The sequence below is a fragment of the Amblyomma mixtum genome, chromosome 2, assembly GCF_055824585.1.
Source record: "Amblyomma mixtum isolate Tamu chromosome 2, ASM5582458v1, whole genome shotgun sequence".
Taxonomy (NCBI): Eukaryota; Metazoa; Arthropoda; class Arachnida; order Ixodida; family Ixodidae; genus Amblyomma; species Amblyomma mixtum.
In genome coordinates, this window is record NC_143013.1 from 234,820,372 (window position 1) to 234,834,474 (window position 14,103).

Consider the following 14,103-nt stretch of genomic DNA (forward strand, 5'->3'; position numbering starts at 1 on the left):
ACGAAAGAAGCACTAACCGCACACATGAACGCAATCTTCGAAACTGCTGCGCGAAAGGACAAGAACTGGGAAATAAATACTAATGACGTACTTCAACGCAGTTTTCTTTGCGTTGTTATTCCTTCTAGGAAGAGCCAAATGTTTAGTCACTGTTCCTAGAGTCTTGAGAGTCTTAATGGATGGAGTCCCCAGTCCAGGCTTTCCTCGGCTGCAGCTTTGTCCCATTCATCCGGCGTGGCACTGTGTATGACTGGGACTGTTGCGTTGTGCTGCCATCTTCATGAGGTGTGATAAAGGGTGGCAGTCTCTGCGCATCATGATCATGCGGGCCTGTATGTGGTTATGCGGGTAGTAATAGCGAAGCAAAGTAAAATGATCATGGAAGCATTAACAAGAGACAGAAAGAAGCCAGAAGGACAGCTGTTAGTGCGCGAGCACTGATCTGAACGCTCACAGCCTAAAAAAGGAAAACCGTCTCTTGCCGATGTTTCTGCACAGGAGAATTAGCAACAAAAAGAAAGAGAAAACAAACACTACGAGCTCCGAAGTGAGCGCGGTGCCTATTTCGGTGTGTCTTCTGAGCGTGTGGTATTGTTTATCCGTCCTTTGCCCTTCTGCCTGTTGTTCTTTACATGTTCACATCCTCCGGCCAGGATCCGCACATGCGCACTGGAGACATGCCATTTCATGCGGCTATAAGCAATTGTCTCCATTTGTTCTCAAGCTTATAATTTTCATCAAACTGAATAGTTTGTCAGCATGTGCGAGGATTGCGTGGTTTCAGGAAGCTTTCGTGAAGAAATACCGCGCTGCAGTCCATCTGGTATGCTGGTAGTTCAGTTCGTGCCAAAGAAACGCCGTACTCCCGATTTCAACGCCGCTACAGAGGAGTAAGGATCGCGAGAATGGCAGCCGCAGTTATTTTATTCGTGTGGTTGGACAATAAAGATGGCGAAAGCGACATTAATTTTCGCCTTGAAGGGGGCTCTAGTGGAGGCTGACGACGTCCTGCGTTCTGGCCTGCAGGTTCGGAGCCAGTACCGTTATCGCCATCTCGTCCATGGGCAAGTGGCACGAGGAGTTCAGTCGCTGCAAGGCCGTTCCCCCCACGGTCATCGTGACGGGCGACGCGAACTACCCGTCCCTGGTAAGGAATGGGGACGCCACTTGACCAGAAAATGCGACTATTTATTTTCCAGGCACGCCCCCCCCCCCCCCCCCATTCCTGTATTTTTTTTTTACTCTTTAAAGCATATAGGAAGATAGGGCCATTTGAATAATATTTTCGCTCTGTGGTCCCCTATCAACTCTATCCGACAATTCTTAATACACCATACGAATTTCACCTTCTTTGCGCACGATGCCTGATCTTTACTTTTCTGTATACGGCACCCTCTATACAGCTGAATGGGTTTCCGGAAGTGATGTTATCCAGAACGAAACGTCAAAAGTTGACAGCAAGTGCACTTTCCCGCATGATGTTACATTCCTCGGCTATTGCCAAGCTAATTGCGATAAAGGGGGGGGGGGGGGGGGGGACATCCCTTTAAACAAGCCACAGGCATCGGAATTTCTTGTGCTAGTAATTTCTTCATGTGATTACCTTTCTTAATGAGTAACAAGGTAAACTTTCACACCGCTCCATTTCCTTCCTCCCGCAGATGAATGCTGTTTGGCAGTCATGAATGTTGTTGCAGGTTTAGTAACTTGTATTCAACTAGACATGTTCGTCACCGTGCACTTGTTGCAGGTTAACAAAAACCTTGAGACGAATGCTGCTCCCTTGGCTTGTGAACTTAAATAGCCTTCGTTCTGGTAAACACAGTTAGCTTCGCACTGACACGAAAGGATCTCACACAGCTGCCTGTTAGACTAGATTTGGCGTGACGCTTGTGTTTAATCAGAAAATGTTACACGGTGCCTATGAAGGTCGCAGTGCCGGAGTTTTTTTTTCGCAAATAGGAAAACGGAAATGAAAATGCTGTTTTGCGGTTTGTTTCCGCTTGCAATTGTAATAAAATAAAAAAAGTCACTTTATTGGCTTTCAGCTTCGTATTATGTTTTTACAGAAATCAAGGAGTCAGGCTGCTATGATTTGGTACATGCGAGCACGCTAACGTCCCCTGCAGCAATGTCAAATCGTCCCGCTGGGGTGTCTCCACTCCCGAGGGTTCGCCCAAGCGCTGAAAATCTGACACAGAAGTTTTGACTAGTAGGACTTTGTTACTAATGGTCCCTTCGTTGCAGAAATGCATAAAAAAAATTGAAACCGAAATTTAGCTCGTTTTTGATCATTTTCGAATACGTGAGGAATACAGTAAGATTGCAAATAGGCAGGCGAACAGTGATATTTAAAAGCAAAATTTAAAACTTTTAAATCAGGTGCGCAATTGACTTGATTACGGCCACAGCACCGCAATGTTCAAAACTGAAATGCGCGGAATCAAAATGCCACCCGGTTTGCGAAATTTGACAGAAACAATGCGAAGTCTGAGCACCTGCATACAACAAAGTTGCCCTATAACCACTTTTTTTTTCTTCTTACTGCGGTACGTTTTAGTTACTGGATGAGGTCCCTGGTAGCCGTTTGAAGAGAACTCGAGTTTGGCATCTGTGTGCCAAAGTTCGTACTGTACTGCTTTGAACGTAAGCTGTTTTTTCATGCAGTGAACATATCTCTATCTCAAAAGGAATTCCGCAGTTAGATTGAATGTTCAGGCATGTCTAGAATGGGTGCATAATGGCCACAAACGTACATGGTAACAAAATCACGAAAAATACTAAAAACAAACAACGCATCAGGTCGTTCCTTCCTTTTCTTTTTGCCTTATTTGTGAAATGAAAAGAATTGAATTTTGATAAGAAAACCAATTATGGTCATGGACAATTCTCCATGTGTAGAAATATTCACCCAAACCCGAAACTCTCTAATACAAAATGGTTTCTATCCGCTTTTGGCGCAAAAGAAACAGCGTACTAGGTTTACGGCCTCAATTTCTGAAAATAGGCAATCAAAAATTAAGTGCCCTACTTACAAGCGACTCGATGAACGCCCCTATTGAGTAAAGGTTGTTTACGGAACTGCTCTTTAAGCAGTTAACTGCGTGCACGCTACACCAGACGGCTTCTGTGGACAGCAATTCGGAATATGCAGCCGCGGGAAAAAACATAGCGGAAAAATACAAAATTGTTTCTATTCTAGATTGACCTTAAATAAACAATTACTTTTCCTTCACTATTCAGCGGGAATTGGTGTTCGCCGTTTTCGTTCATCTACAACTCTCCAGCGTTTGGTGGCGTGTTTCAAGGGTAGAAATCTCCGCAGTCATGGAAGCATTAGAGGTTCTGCGCAAGAATATAAAATTTTCTGAACTGCAGCGCAATTAGCTATAAAAAATTTAATTGACATCAAATGGATCAATAACAGGTGGTGTTCTAAAACGTGACTAAGGAGGCCTTCCAATTTTGTGCTTAGTAAAAATAGACTGGATGGCTTTGCCTGGCTATGCTTACTGCGTGGCAGCAAAAACGCATTTTTCGTCTGGAGAACTAGATTTACGTTCTCATGATTCACACACGTGATCGTCGTTCGGAACTGAACGCAGCCATAGTTCATAGCCTCTGGGATCGGTGCTCCAGAAAAGTTCCTTGACGTCAGCGCAGTTTGCTAATGAATACGGCCCTTCGTCGTAACACCTCTCTTTTATTTTCTAACCTTTTCTATCTTATAATAAATTTGTTTTTAGTGAATATAGCGTCTCTGTCATTTAAAACACGGTAATCAAGCGATACAGCCCTCTCAGAGTATACAGAGTGGACAGGTCCCAAAGGATGATAACGTAGCTCGGCGAGGCAGTGTCAAATGGAGAGATCGGATCAAGAAACATAGTAGGAATGGGTGACTCGAGTGTGCAAAGGGCATATTGGGGTTTAGTTGCTTTGTTCTAGCACTGAACTGTTTTAGGGCTGATGGTGGCATAAGGAATGTTCACGTAATGTGAGCGTGTTTTAATTGCGTGCCGCAAATTTCGGGCGGGTCGTGCAGGAGCGGCACCTGCAGCTGGTGAACTCGTCGACCGAGCGCTCGTACAACAACCCAAGTGCCGTGGTGGGCCTGTCGTTGGAAATGGGAGCACTGCTGTACTACCTGAAACCCAAATACAGTGGCTCCCTCAAGGCCGACGTTCTCTACAAGACCTGCTCCAAGGCTGCCCTCTTGTCCCTGGATGGGGTACGCGGGCGAGAAGTTCTTTTTCTCAAGCGCATTTTAGTTCGGCTTTCTCTCACGACCCGCGGAGATTCGCTCGTCGCCCGAATATACCTTCAGAAACAACGACTCTTTACCGCGACAAGAAACCAGATAAATTTGTCCACGATATTCGATTCTGTATCTCGAAACGTTCAGTGCACTCGATGTAATTGCAGAATTGTGCGCACGCGAACTGTGATTGAAGTCAAAAAGAATATTTAACCGCAGTTAGAAACAAAAGCCGCTAGGTGCTAGTGTGACTGGCTTTCCTTAGCTGTGCCAGGCATTGCTCGCTAGCAGCTGCATGCGACTCAAGAATCTATAACAGGCGCAGGCGGAATGCAGCTTGGACCGCGTCCAAGCTGCATCTTTGTGTATAACTGTGTAGTTATACGCAAAGATGACGTCGTCTGGAGAGGGCCTCCGCTTCGATGGTGCTATTAAGGCGAAAGCATTTAATGCCTCATACTGTCGTTAGCAGACGCGTCGGCAGCCGTGTTGACAGACGCGTCGGCAGGAGTGTCGACAGACGCGTCGGCAGCCGTGTCGACAGACGCGTCGGCAGGAGTGTCGACAGACGCGTCGGCAGGTTCGTCCGTCCGCCTTTCGGCGTCACTGCTTAAAAGGCTCAAGGTTCAAGCATTAATAAAGGCGCATCTACTGAATGCATGGGCATCATGAATAAAATAAAAGGAGTAAAGTGAAGAAAGGGAAAATACATAAAAATAAGAAAATAAACAAAAATAAAAACAAAATAAAAATAAGATGTGGAAATAAAAATAAACAACAATAAAATTAAGAAAAGGAGCAAAAAATAAAAACAAAATATGAAAAATAAAAAGTAAATAAAAACAAACAGCGACCAGGAAACGCTTTCGCCTTGCAGCACTTTATAGAGCCAAAGTGCAACCTGAATTTTTATAGCTTGCTCTACGGAAACATGGACAACGTGGCCTCGCGTATTGAAACGCTCTACATATATTCGCTGGTTTACAGCGGCCTCGTTAGAATGTGCGGATGGTTGTTCGAGCTCCCTAAAAATGTGAGGAAGTTAGCGCTCCTGAACTCCAGGAGAGAAATCTGCAGGCAGCAGAAGTGGAAGCACATTTAGCAGCTACGCCCAACATTTAGGCTTAGATGTAATGGGCGCTACTTTACTTAGCCAGAGCTTTTCATGGCAACGAAGAGGAGTGGAGACACAGTTTATTGTTGATAACTTCTGGGCTTGCTAGCTGTATTTAAAAGAAATAACGCTCAGGCACACGGTAGTACGTGGTCGGTCTCTTATGCATAGTTACAACCTAGCTCAGGCGCAGTTAGTAGTCGAGAAAAGCCACGGCCATATAAAATGCAGCTTCATTCTTTATTTCAAGCAATGTGGACAGAAGCTCTGGAGGAGTATTAGTACGAGGTCTGTTAGAAAAGTATCCGACCTTTGGGCGAAGAAAAAAAACTGACATAACTGGAGCGTTACAAACCTAATAACCTTCAAAGTAGTCTATTTGGGACTCCACATACTTCTCCCCAGCGGTGCTGCCATTGCTGGAAGGATTCCGAAAAGGCCCCTTTCGGAATGGAATTTAGCTCAGCTGTCGTTGCAGCCATAATGTCCTCTATTGGCTTAAATTGCGCTCATTTCAATGTCCTCTTTATTGTGGGAAACAGCCAGAAATCGCAGGGGGCTATATCAGGAGAGCAAGGAGTCGGTTGAACTACAGGAGTCTGGTTTTTCGCCAAAAAAGTCCGAATCAAGTGCGAGGAATGTGCAGGAGCATTGTCGTGAGGGATGCGCCAATTTCTTGTTGACCTCAATCCCGAACTCTTGCGCCGCACAGCACCACGTAGGCGATGGAGGACATCCCTGTAGTACTCTTTGGTCATTCTTTGACCTTGTGCGTACTCGTGGGGTGCCACACAGAGGGAGTCAAAGAAAGCAGTCAGCATCACTTTGACATTGCCGCGTACTTGGCGGGCCTGCTTTGGTCTTGGTGACGTGGAATGCGTCCTTTGTGACGACTAGGATTTGGTTTCCGTGTCGTACCCCTACACCCAAGACTCGTCACCAGTGATTACGGTGTCGGTGAAGTCAGGGTCACTGTTAGTGGAATCTAGCATCCCCTGTGAGACTTCACCACGAAGCTGCTTTTACTCCACCGTCAGCAGCATCGGCACGAATTTCGCCGCAACTCTCTTCATGGCCAAATCTTCGGTTATAATGGAATGTGCAGAAAAATTGCTGATGTCCACCTCTTCCGCAATTTCTCGGATAGTCACACGATGGTCCCGCATCACCACATCGTTCACTTCGGCAATGACCTGGCCATTTCGGCATGTTGATGGCCGACCGGAGCGTGACTCTCTCTTCACGAATGTGCGGCCGTCTTTAAACCAATTGTACCACTGCTTAATCTGTGTGCTGCTCATAGCATCGTCACCGAAAGCCGTCTGAATATTCCGAATAGTTTCCACTTGGCTGTCGCCCAGTTTCTGGCAAAATTTGATATAGTAGCGCCGCTGGTCTCTCTCCGCCATTTTCCTTGCAATAAAAAACCGACGAGAGCACTTTGCACTGCCTCACTCAAACGCTGTGTCCCAGCGACTGACGCTATCGGCAGGCGGGAAAAAATTCGTGCATGCGCATGAAGGTTCAAGGTCGCCTGATGCAAGCGCGCTTGTTTCATATCCATCAGGTGTTCGCAAAAAAAATAAAGTCGGATACTTTTCTATAAGACCTCGTATGTCCCACACGAGGTCGGCATGCCCGGCTTCCGATAAAGATACAAACCGAAGGCACCGCAGCTGTAGCCGAACACACGAATAGCTGGAAACAATACAAAATTGCATTAAAAATATGTTAATACAAATAGACAACAACATGGCACGTACAGTCAGGCCGGAATGAAACGCGAACAGAGCATGTCAAGAAAACAAAATATTTTACCTGCCTACATTCAGCTCAAGTGTACAGGGTCGTCCACTCTAAGTACGAACACGGCGCTGCGTGGCCGCGCTCCGCGGGACGCGAGCGCATCCGGCGCGGTCGCGCATCGAAGCTCTGCGGCACAGGCGCACACGGGCCTGGAGGCGGTGCTTCGTGTCATCTGCTGCAGCGCGGGTGCGCACAGTGCTCTCTGTGCGGTGAAGCACACCTAACTCTCTGCATGATTACAGCGCTCGTGTGCACCGACACAGCACTGCGGGAAAGCGCGCTAACTACAGCGCGTTGTCGCTGGTTGCGCGCACGACAACGTAAGCACATGAGGGTTTTTGGCACCCGTGTACTGTGGGATGTCAGCGCCCGTTAAAAACCCTCATGTGCTCGAATAACCTGGGGTCCTCGACTATAACGTCTCTTGTAGTCTGTCGCTTTCGGACGTTAAACCCCATCAACCAAATCAATTCCAACCAGAAATGACAAGTTTTCAGCAATACATGCATATCACTGAGATCGTGGCACTGAGACGAGATGCCGCTGAGTTGTCGTACGTGCAACCAGCGACAACGCGCTGCAGTTAGTGCGCTTTCCCGCAGTGCTCTCTTTGTGCACACGAGCGCAGTAATCATGCAGAAAGTAAGGTGCGCTTCACCGCAGAGCAAGCACTGTGCGCGCCCGCGCTGTAGCAGACGACACGAAGCACCGCCTCCAGGCCCGTGTGCGCCTGCGCCGCAGAGCTTCGATGCGCGACCGCGCCGGATGCGCTCGCGCCCCGCGGAGCGCGGCCACGCTGCGCCGTGTTCGTACTTAGCCCTTTACTGCACGTTGTTGCATATATGCAACATTAGCATAAATGGCTCCAAAAACAAAAGGAAATCTGAGTTGGAGCTTCCTGTGCTCGTTGTTGCATTTCTGCAACATAGGTTTGAAAAGCGCGCCATCGTGTGTGCTGCCATCTGTCCTGCTTCAGTGGAATCACAGCCATAACAAACATGGTGGATGCTTCGCGCGCTCACGTGCTGTAACAACGGTAAGTTTTGCCGTTTTTTATGCCTTTCTGAACTGGATAATGTGCAGTGAAATTGTTTAGTCTTTACTACGCATCATTGTTAATGTGTGTAAGGCAGAAAACGTTCTTATAATGCAATATTTTGTTTCTGGCGCGTTAAAGTTGGTATGTTGCACATATGCAACAATGTGCACCTTGGTTGTTTTTCTTGACAGAACAGGCTACATCACTCTGCAAGGCGGGAAAAAAGCAGCTGAAGAAAAGGGGCAGACCAAGCAGCGAATCTATTGAACAAGCCATTGAGGTGAAGAAGAAGAGGGGCCCAACTGCACCCACTCCTACACAGGATGTTCGGCTAGATGAGGTATAATTTCTAAACAATCATGAGTTGTTTCAAAGGTTATAATCACATATATTCTTTCAGGTTGGCCACTGGGTTCTTTGGAGCCAAAAGAGGCAGCGCTGCAAGTTTCCCAAGTGCACCGGAATCTGCATGAGCTACTGTTCTAAGTGTGGCATTCATCTCTGCTCTACAAACAAGAGCAATTGCTTCTACGTGTATCACACAATGAAATGACCGTTTTACTGTGGTTGATTCAGTGGTCATTATTTGTATTTCATTCTCACCAAGAACGGTGTTCAGCTTTGCAAGGTGTTTTCATTGTGCACATTGTTGCAAATATGCAACATACCATTTTTCAGCCAATAAAAAATGTTGATAACCAGCGAATCAAATTTCCATGTGCATATAGTGATTTTTATGACTGCCTGCATGTCCTGAAATAATCTTATCATAAAATAAAAAATCGTGCAGTAAAGGGTTAGAGTGGACGACCCTGTGCAACTAGCCTGATTCATGTGTCTCGGTAAAGGGCCTACTGAAATGCATAATCGAAAATAGGTTGTAAAGGAATATCTCGCTGCAAAGCAGAAATGTATGACATATGCGTGTTCGCGTTTCATCCCGGTCATACCATAAAAGAGAAGTTTCCTCAATTGTATTGAAGGCGATAAAACGAACCTCAACTAACACGCGAACACTCAACCAATCTCCTGCCATATAAATTTAATGAAAAATATTCATTATTCATTGATAATGTGGAGAGCTGGCGTAAAAATCGAAAGCAAGAAAATGGGTTCAGCCTACCTGCATGAGCTTTCGTTGGTCCAGCTTCCTATAGATAATCTCACAGCTTGAAACCGTGGCCTATTTTTAACTGTTGGTGGCGTTATTAATGTCTGTACTCCGGCGGCGGGGCACTAATTTGCAGGAGCTGCGCAATTACCATCAGCTTGTATTCAGTAAGCGTGATGTCGCCAGCATCCCCTAAGCTGCGAAATTTAACCCTCCGCCTGCACATGCTGGGCATCTTCTCTTGCAGGGTTGCGAAGGCCGCAAGCTCCGTATTGGCAACTTCACCAATGCTCAACTCGTCGTTGCCACGGACGACAATCTCATTCTCTGGGACGACAAGGACACGATGCTCGCAAAGGTGAGGAAGTTATTGGACCTCCGTCTGCGGCCGAGAACTGAGAGGCTAGTGGGTTCCTAGTGCGCAGCTTGCCTGCATAGCTCCAGTAATTAGGCCAAACGTCGGTACTGTGATAGGCAGGATGTCAGGGAACCGGTACTTGTCGCATTGTCAACCATCGATCGCCAATTTGAATAATTGAATTCATATTCGTTTACTATTTCCGTCTTTCAAATTAGCACTTAGTACTCGAGTACTAGGTGATTGCAGCACCTAGGACGGGAGAAAATTATTGTTTCATGCACGTAGCTTGGGAATGGCAGTGAAGTGAAAATGTATGTGCCGGACGGGTTTTACTCCAAATCCCTAAGGTAAACCATTCGAGATTTTCTTTCTTTCTTTCTTTCTTTCTTTCTTTCTTTCTTTCTTTCTTTCTTTCTTTCTTTCTTTCTTTCTTTCTTTCTTTCTTTCTTTCTTTCTTTCTTTCTTTCTTTCTTCTTTCTTTCTCTCTTTCTTTCTTTCTTTCCTTCTTTCTTTCATTCTTTGTTTGTTTCTTTGTTTCTTTCTTTCTTTCCTTCTTTTTTCTTTCTTTCTTTCTTTATTCAATACTGCAAACCTTATACAGGTCCAAGCAGAGTGGGTAAAATGGCAAACAAAACAATAATAACAAAGTTAGTAAACATCATAGTGTGGCGAAAGGCACTAAGCAATCATTCCGGTCGGTTACTGTGCGAGGAAAAAATGAAAACTTGAATAAATCTGTTCGTGCAAAATACGGCGTCAGAGAATTAGGATGATGATGGCGTGTATACCTCGACGTTGAAAGCGACAGATATGGGGCAGGGTTAATAGCTAATTCCTGTTTCCAAAGCAAGTAAAGAAATTCCAAACGTAAATTTTTTCTTCGTTCTGCAAGACATTGAATACCATTAACCTGCATTATTTCAGAGGGTGAGTCATACGGGGAAAATTTAGAGTAAATAAACCTTACAGCTTTTCTCTGTACCTTTTCTAGGCGGGTGATATTGTGTTTAGTAAACGGGTCCCAGACAAGGCATGCGTACTCGAGTTTTGGTCTAATTAGTGAATTGTAAGCAAGTAATTTTACGCTTGGGGGAGAAGTTTTAAGCTTATGTCTTAAGAAGTATAGTTTGCGGAGTGCGGAAGAGCAGATGTTATCTATATGTAAATTCCATGATAAAGTGTTAGTAAGTGTGACACCCAAATACTTATATTTAGTCTCTTCCAGCAAAGGCTATATTTTCGAAAAATATAGCAGCCTTAATGCTCAGTCGTCAAAATCGGGCGGAGCGATGCTGTTCTGTAGGGGAGGAAGAAGGGGATGGGTTGAGTGGTTTTATTCTGAAACGGCGCACTTAACAAACTTTCCGGAAGCGGTTATTTTTTTATGCCCACTGTTAATTTTCTTGACCCTTCGAGAACCGCACTTAATGACCGTAGTCAACTATGGCCTCCAATACAAATTTCAAAAGCTTCCGCACCGTTCTTCTTCACGCTACGTGATCTACCTCTGATCTAGAAAACTGTATTTTCTCTTGACTTTTTTTCGTCACATGGCAGTGACATTCGAATGCTTTTGACAACAGCAGGGCGTAGAAGTTCCGGTTCGCTGCCTCCGCCTGAGTGGCACGCGCCCCGATATGCAGCAAATTTAATGATCCAGCTGAGCACACGGTTAATTTTGTCGACAATCTAGGAAGCAGTGACTATGTAAATACTGCCTCATCACTTAAGTTTAGATAAGAGCCCGAAGGTGACCCGAGGAACAAACCTAAAACACGGCTCCTATTGCCTCATTTATTTTTTTTATTTCGGCCTGTAATTCTCGACTCTGTTACTAGTTGATTTTAGAGATTTTGGAACTTCGCTGCTATCAGGAAGAAGGGGCGAAAGTTGAAGGGCCGACATTTCCCGACTACGGCCCTACTTTGCGAGCACACTGTTGGCATATTGTGAAAAAATGGGACCTGTTATCGCCAACCGAACACCTTACCTCTCTGTCTCGCTTTCCCCCGGTGCGTCTGATAGAGAGCAGTGCACATGGGAACATCCCATTGCTAACTTGCAGCCATGGTTTTATTTGAAGCAAGAAATCTCGGGTGGCAAGCACTGTCTAACAAGGATATCGAGAAGGGATGAACAGAGTGCTTTGGTTCAGATACTACCCGACTGTTTATCACGTGCACAAAGAGAATCGCACAATATAGTGCCTCTTGCATGAAATTGTTCGTGATATTCACAATGTACCTTTAAACACCGTAGTACGTACAGTTTAACAATTTGTGTCAGCAAAAGGAAGCTAGCCGGCTCCTGTGCGCTCTTTAGCAGCTGTCTCCTCTTCTATGGACGAAGCTCCTGCTGTCTAAATTGCCTTATAATTCGAACACCTGCTCAGCAACCGTTTCGGAATAGAGCAGAAGTGTATGTACGCTGCAAGTAAGGACAAAAAGTGCGGGAGCTACGGCATTCTATGACCTGCCTCTTTCATCGCGGGTACTGCTGTAACGGATAGAAAGATATCTTCCTGACCGCTAGAAACACAGTAATCTATCTCAGTGAAGACACTTCTGCTCCTTCTGCTGCCTTTGCCTTGGCGATTTTTCCCGCCAAACATTGGCAGCTGTGTCACCGAGCAAAGCAATTATAAGATGTTAAGGATAGATTCGGACATCTTTGTTCACTCGTTTCCAAGTAGCGACCTTGTGATGAAAGAAACTGTGTACTTTTGATTGTAGCATGAAGAAACAGAAAGAAACGCAGGAACAGGAAGAGCGAACAAGACAGAGAAGCGCTATACTTCAAACTGATTTTGTTGGATATCTGAATGCTTAAATACACTGAGTTCATTACGTAGCAGCTAATCGACTGCTCTAAAAGCGCAGTTTCATTGTTGTGCATATACAGTGACGTAATGCTTAACAAATGGATGGGTAGTTTAGTGGTGTAACAATCCTGTAGGTATTCTAGAGTGAAAAACGTTGTACAAGCTCTAGCATATGACCAGTTTGTGGGTTGCTGGCCGGCTGTTTCTCATCACTTCTCCAAATGCGCACCTCTGTAAAAGCATAAACACACGCATCACTATTAGCATATTTGGAGCTTTTTGAACGATGGAAAGTGGCGGTGCATGGAAAAAGGTAAATTATTTAAGGTTTTTTGCCTGGTGAACGGCCTAATTATCCGAATGGTTTCTGCGAAATAAGTAGCTGCACCACTTCGTATGAAAGTATTTACGTGCGCCCTGTGAATTTTGCTTTGGGAGTGACCTCTACTGGAGGAAGGCTCCTTAGTTGAGCGAGGAATCGGAAGGATTTAATCGATTGAATCTGTCAACGGTTAGACAAGCCACCGTTTGCAATCTCTTCTTGGTCAGCACACTCCAGAACGTAATGCAAGCCCTGCTTAGCCAATCTTTTTGGCGGTCGCTGTTTGTGTCGTTTCGTGCGGCAGCTAGATTCCTCTGTTTTCGTGTGTTTTTCAGTATAGACCGAGTGAAATTTCACCTGAATTCATCACTTTACACTGAATTCATGGAACAATTCAGGGTTACTGGAAATAGGCTGCACAATCTCACCTCTTTATCGAGGCACTTTCTCGTGGGCGCACAATAGCGATGTGAGTGAAAAAAAGTTTTACAAAGTTAAAAATGAATCACTCCTTCTCATCCCCACTTCCCTGAAGCATGTACAGTGCAGGTTGAGGCGAAGGCGTTCCAAAAATTTTTAAAGAACTGCTGGTATTTTCTTGAGTGCAAATCTTTTCTTCTTCTATTACGAGGTGCCTTTTTTTTTTCGCGCGAACGATGATTACAACGGAAAGGTTAATGTATCCTCCATAAGGCCCGCTGCTTGTTGTGCAGAAGGAATGACCAATACAGCCTGTTTTCCATCACGTTTTTTTTCTTTAAAATTTCGCAAACGGCTTGGGAAATTGTTTCTCCTTGCCCCCACCCACGTCATCAGGTACCACCCGGCTGAGAATAAGAGTGGCGTGCCATGTGATCTTCAGGGGATGTGGATATAATCAGAATGGTTAGCGGTGCATCGCAGACATTTGGACGCACGCCGATTTCGTGAGTTTAAGAACAAAACTTAAGCCGTAGGTAATCCTTTTTTTTCTCTCTGCACATTTGCAATCCGGCACTATACTGCTCTCAGGCTACTTCTAAAGGAAGTTGATTGCTTTCCTTCTCCCTCTCTCTTTACAAGAGTACGACATTTGAAAAGGAGTATCATATTGAGAAGGGGTTGTTTTGTAGGCCAGTTGGTCATACATATTTCAAGAAATGCTTCGGCGCGGCAGACAAGGACAAAACGTAGAATAACACCACAGAGCGCCAACTAACAACTGATTTTATTGGAACCCGCTTCAACGAATATATGCTTTGCGCTCATCAATGACAAAAGAAAAAAGATAA

General features: G+C 45.2%; 2 protein-coding genes and 1 pseudogene across 2 annotated transcripts in view; 2 read left to right on the forward strand and 1 right to left on the reverse strand.

Annotated features, from left to right (window-relative positions):
- Positions 1–14,103, forward strand: part of LOC149362991 (uncharacterized) — a 42,760-nt gene that overhangs the window by 17,819 nt on the left and 10,838 nt on the right. The window contains exons 5-7 of the mRNA XM_089568408.1: positions 1,027–1,147; positions 4,046–4,231; positions 9,576–9,686. Coding sequence (XP_089424534.1) covers positions 1,027–1,147; positions 4,046–4,231; positions 9,576–9,686 — 418 coding nt within the window. The remainder of the gene's footprint in view (positions 1–1,026; positions 1,148–4,045; positions 4,232–9,575; positions 9,687–14,103) is intronic.
- Positions 6,293–6,781, reverse strand: LOC149362992 (protein GVQW3-like; annotated as a pseudogene).
- On the forward strand, positions 8,011–8,788 carry LOC149362993 (uncharacterized). The gene is made up of 3 exons (XM_089569850.1): positions 8,011–8,214; positions 8,409–8,557; positions 8,618–8,788. The coding sequence occupies exons 1-3, from the start codon at positions 8,184–8,186 to the stop codon at positions 8,768–8,770; spliced, it is 333 nt and encodes a 110-aa protein (XP_089425976.1). The 5' UTR covers positions 8,011–8,183; the 3' UTR covers positions 8,771–8,788.

Excerpts from the sequence above, each read along its gene's own strand:
- LOC149362993 (XM_089569850.1), top strand. The coding sequence starts at position 8,184 with ATGCTTCGCGCGCTCACGTGCTGTAACAACG. Across the intron at positions 8,215-8,408 it reads GCTCACGTGCTGTAACAACG|AACAGGCTACATCACTCTGC; the intron begins GTAAGTTTTGCC and ends TTTTCTTGACAG. Across the intron at positions 8,558-8,617 it reads AGGATGTTCGGCTAGATGAG|GTTGGCCACTGGGTTCTTTG; the intron begins GTATAATTTCTA and ends ATATTCTTTCAG.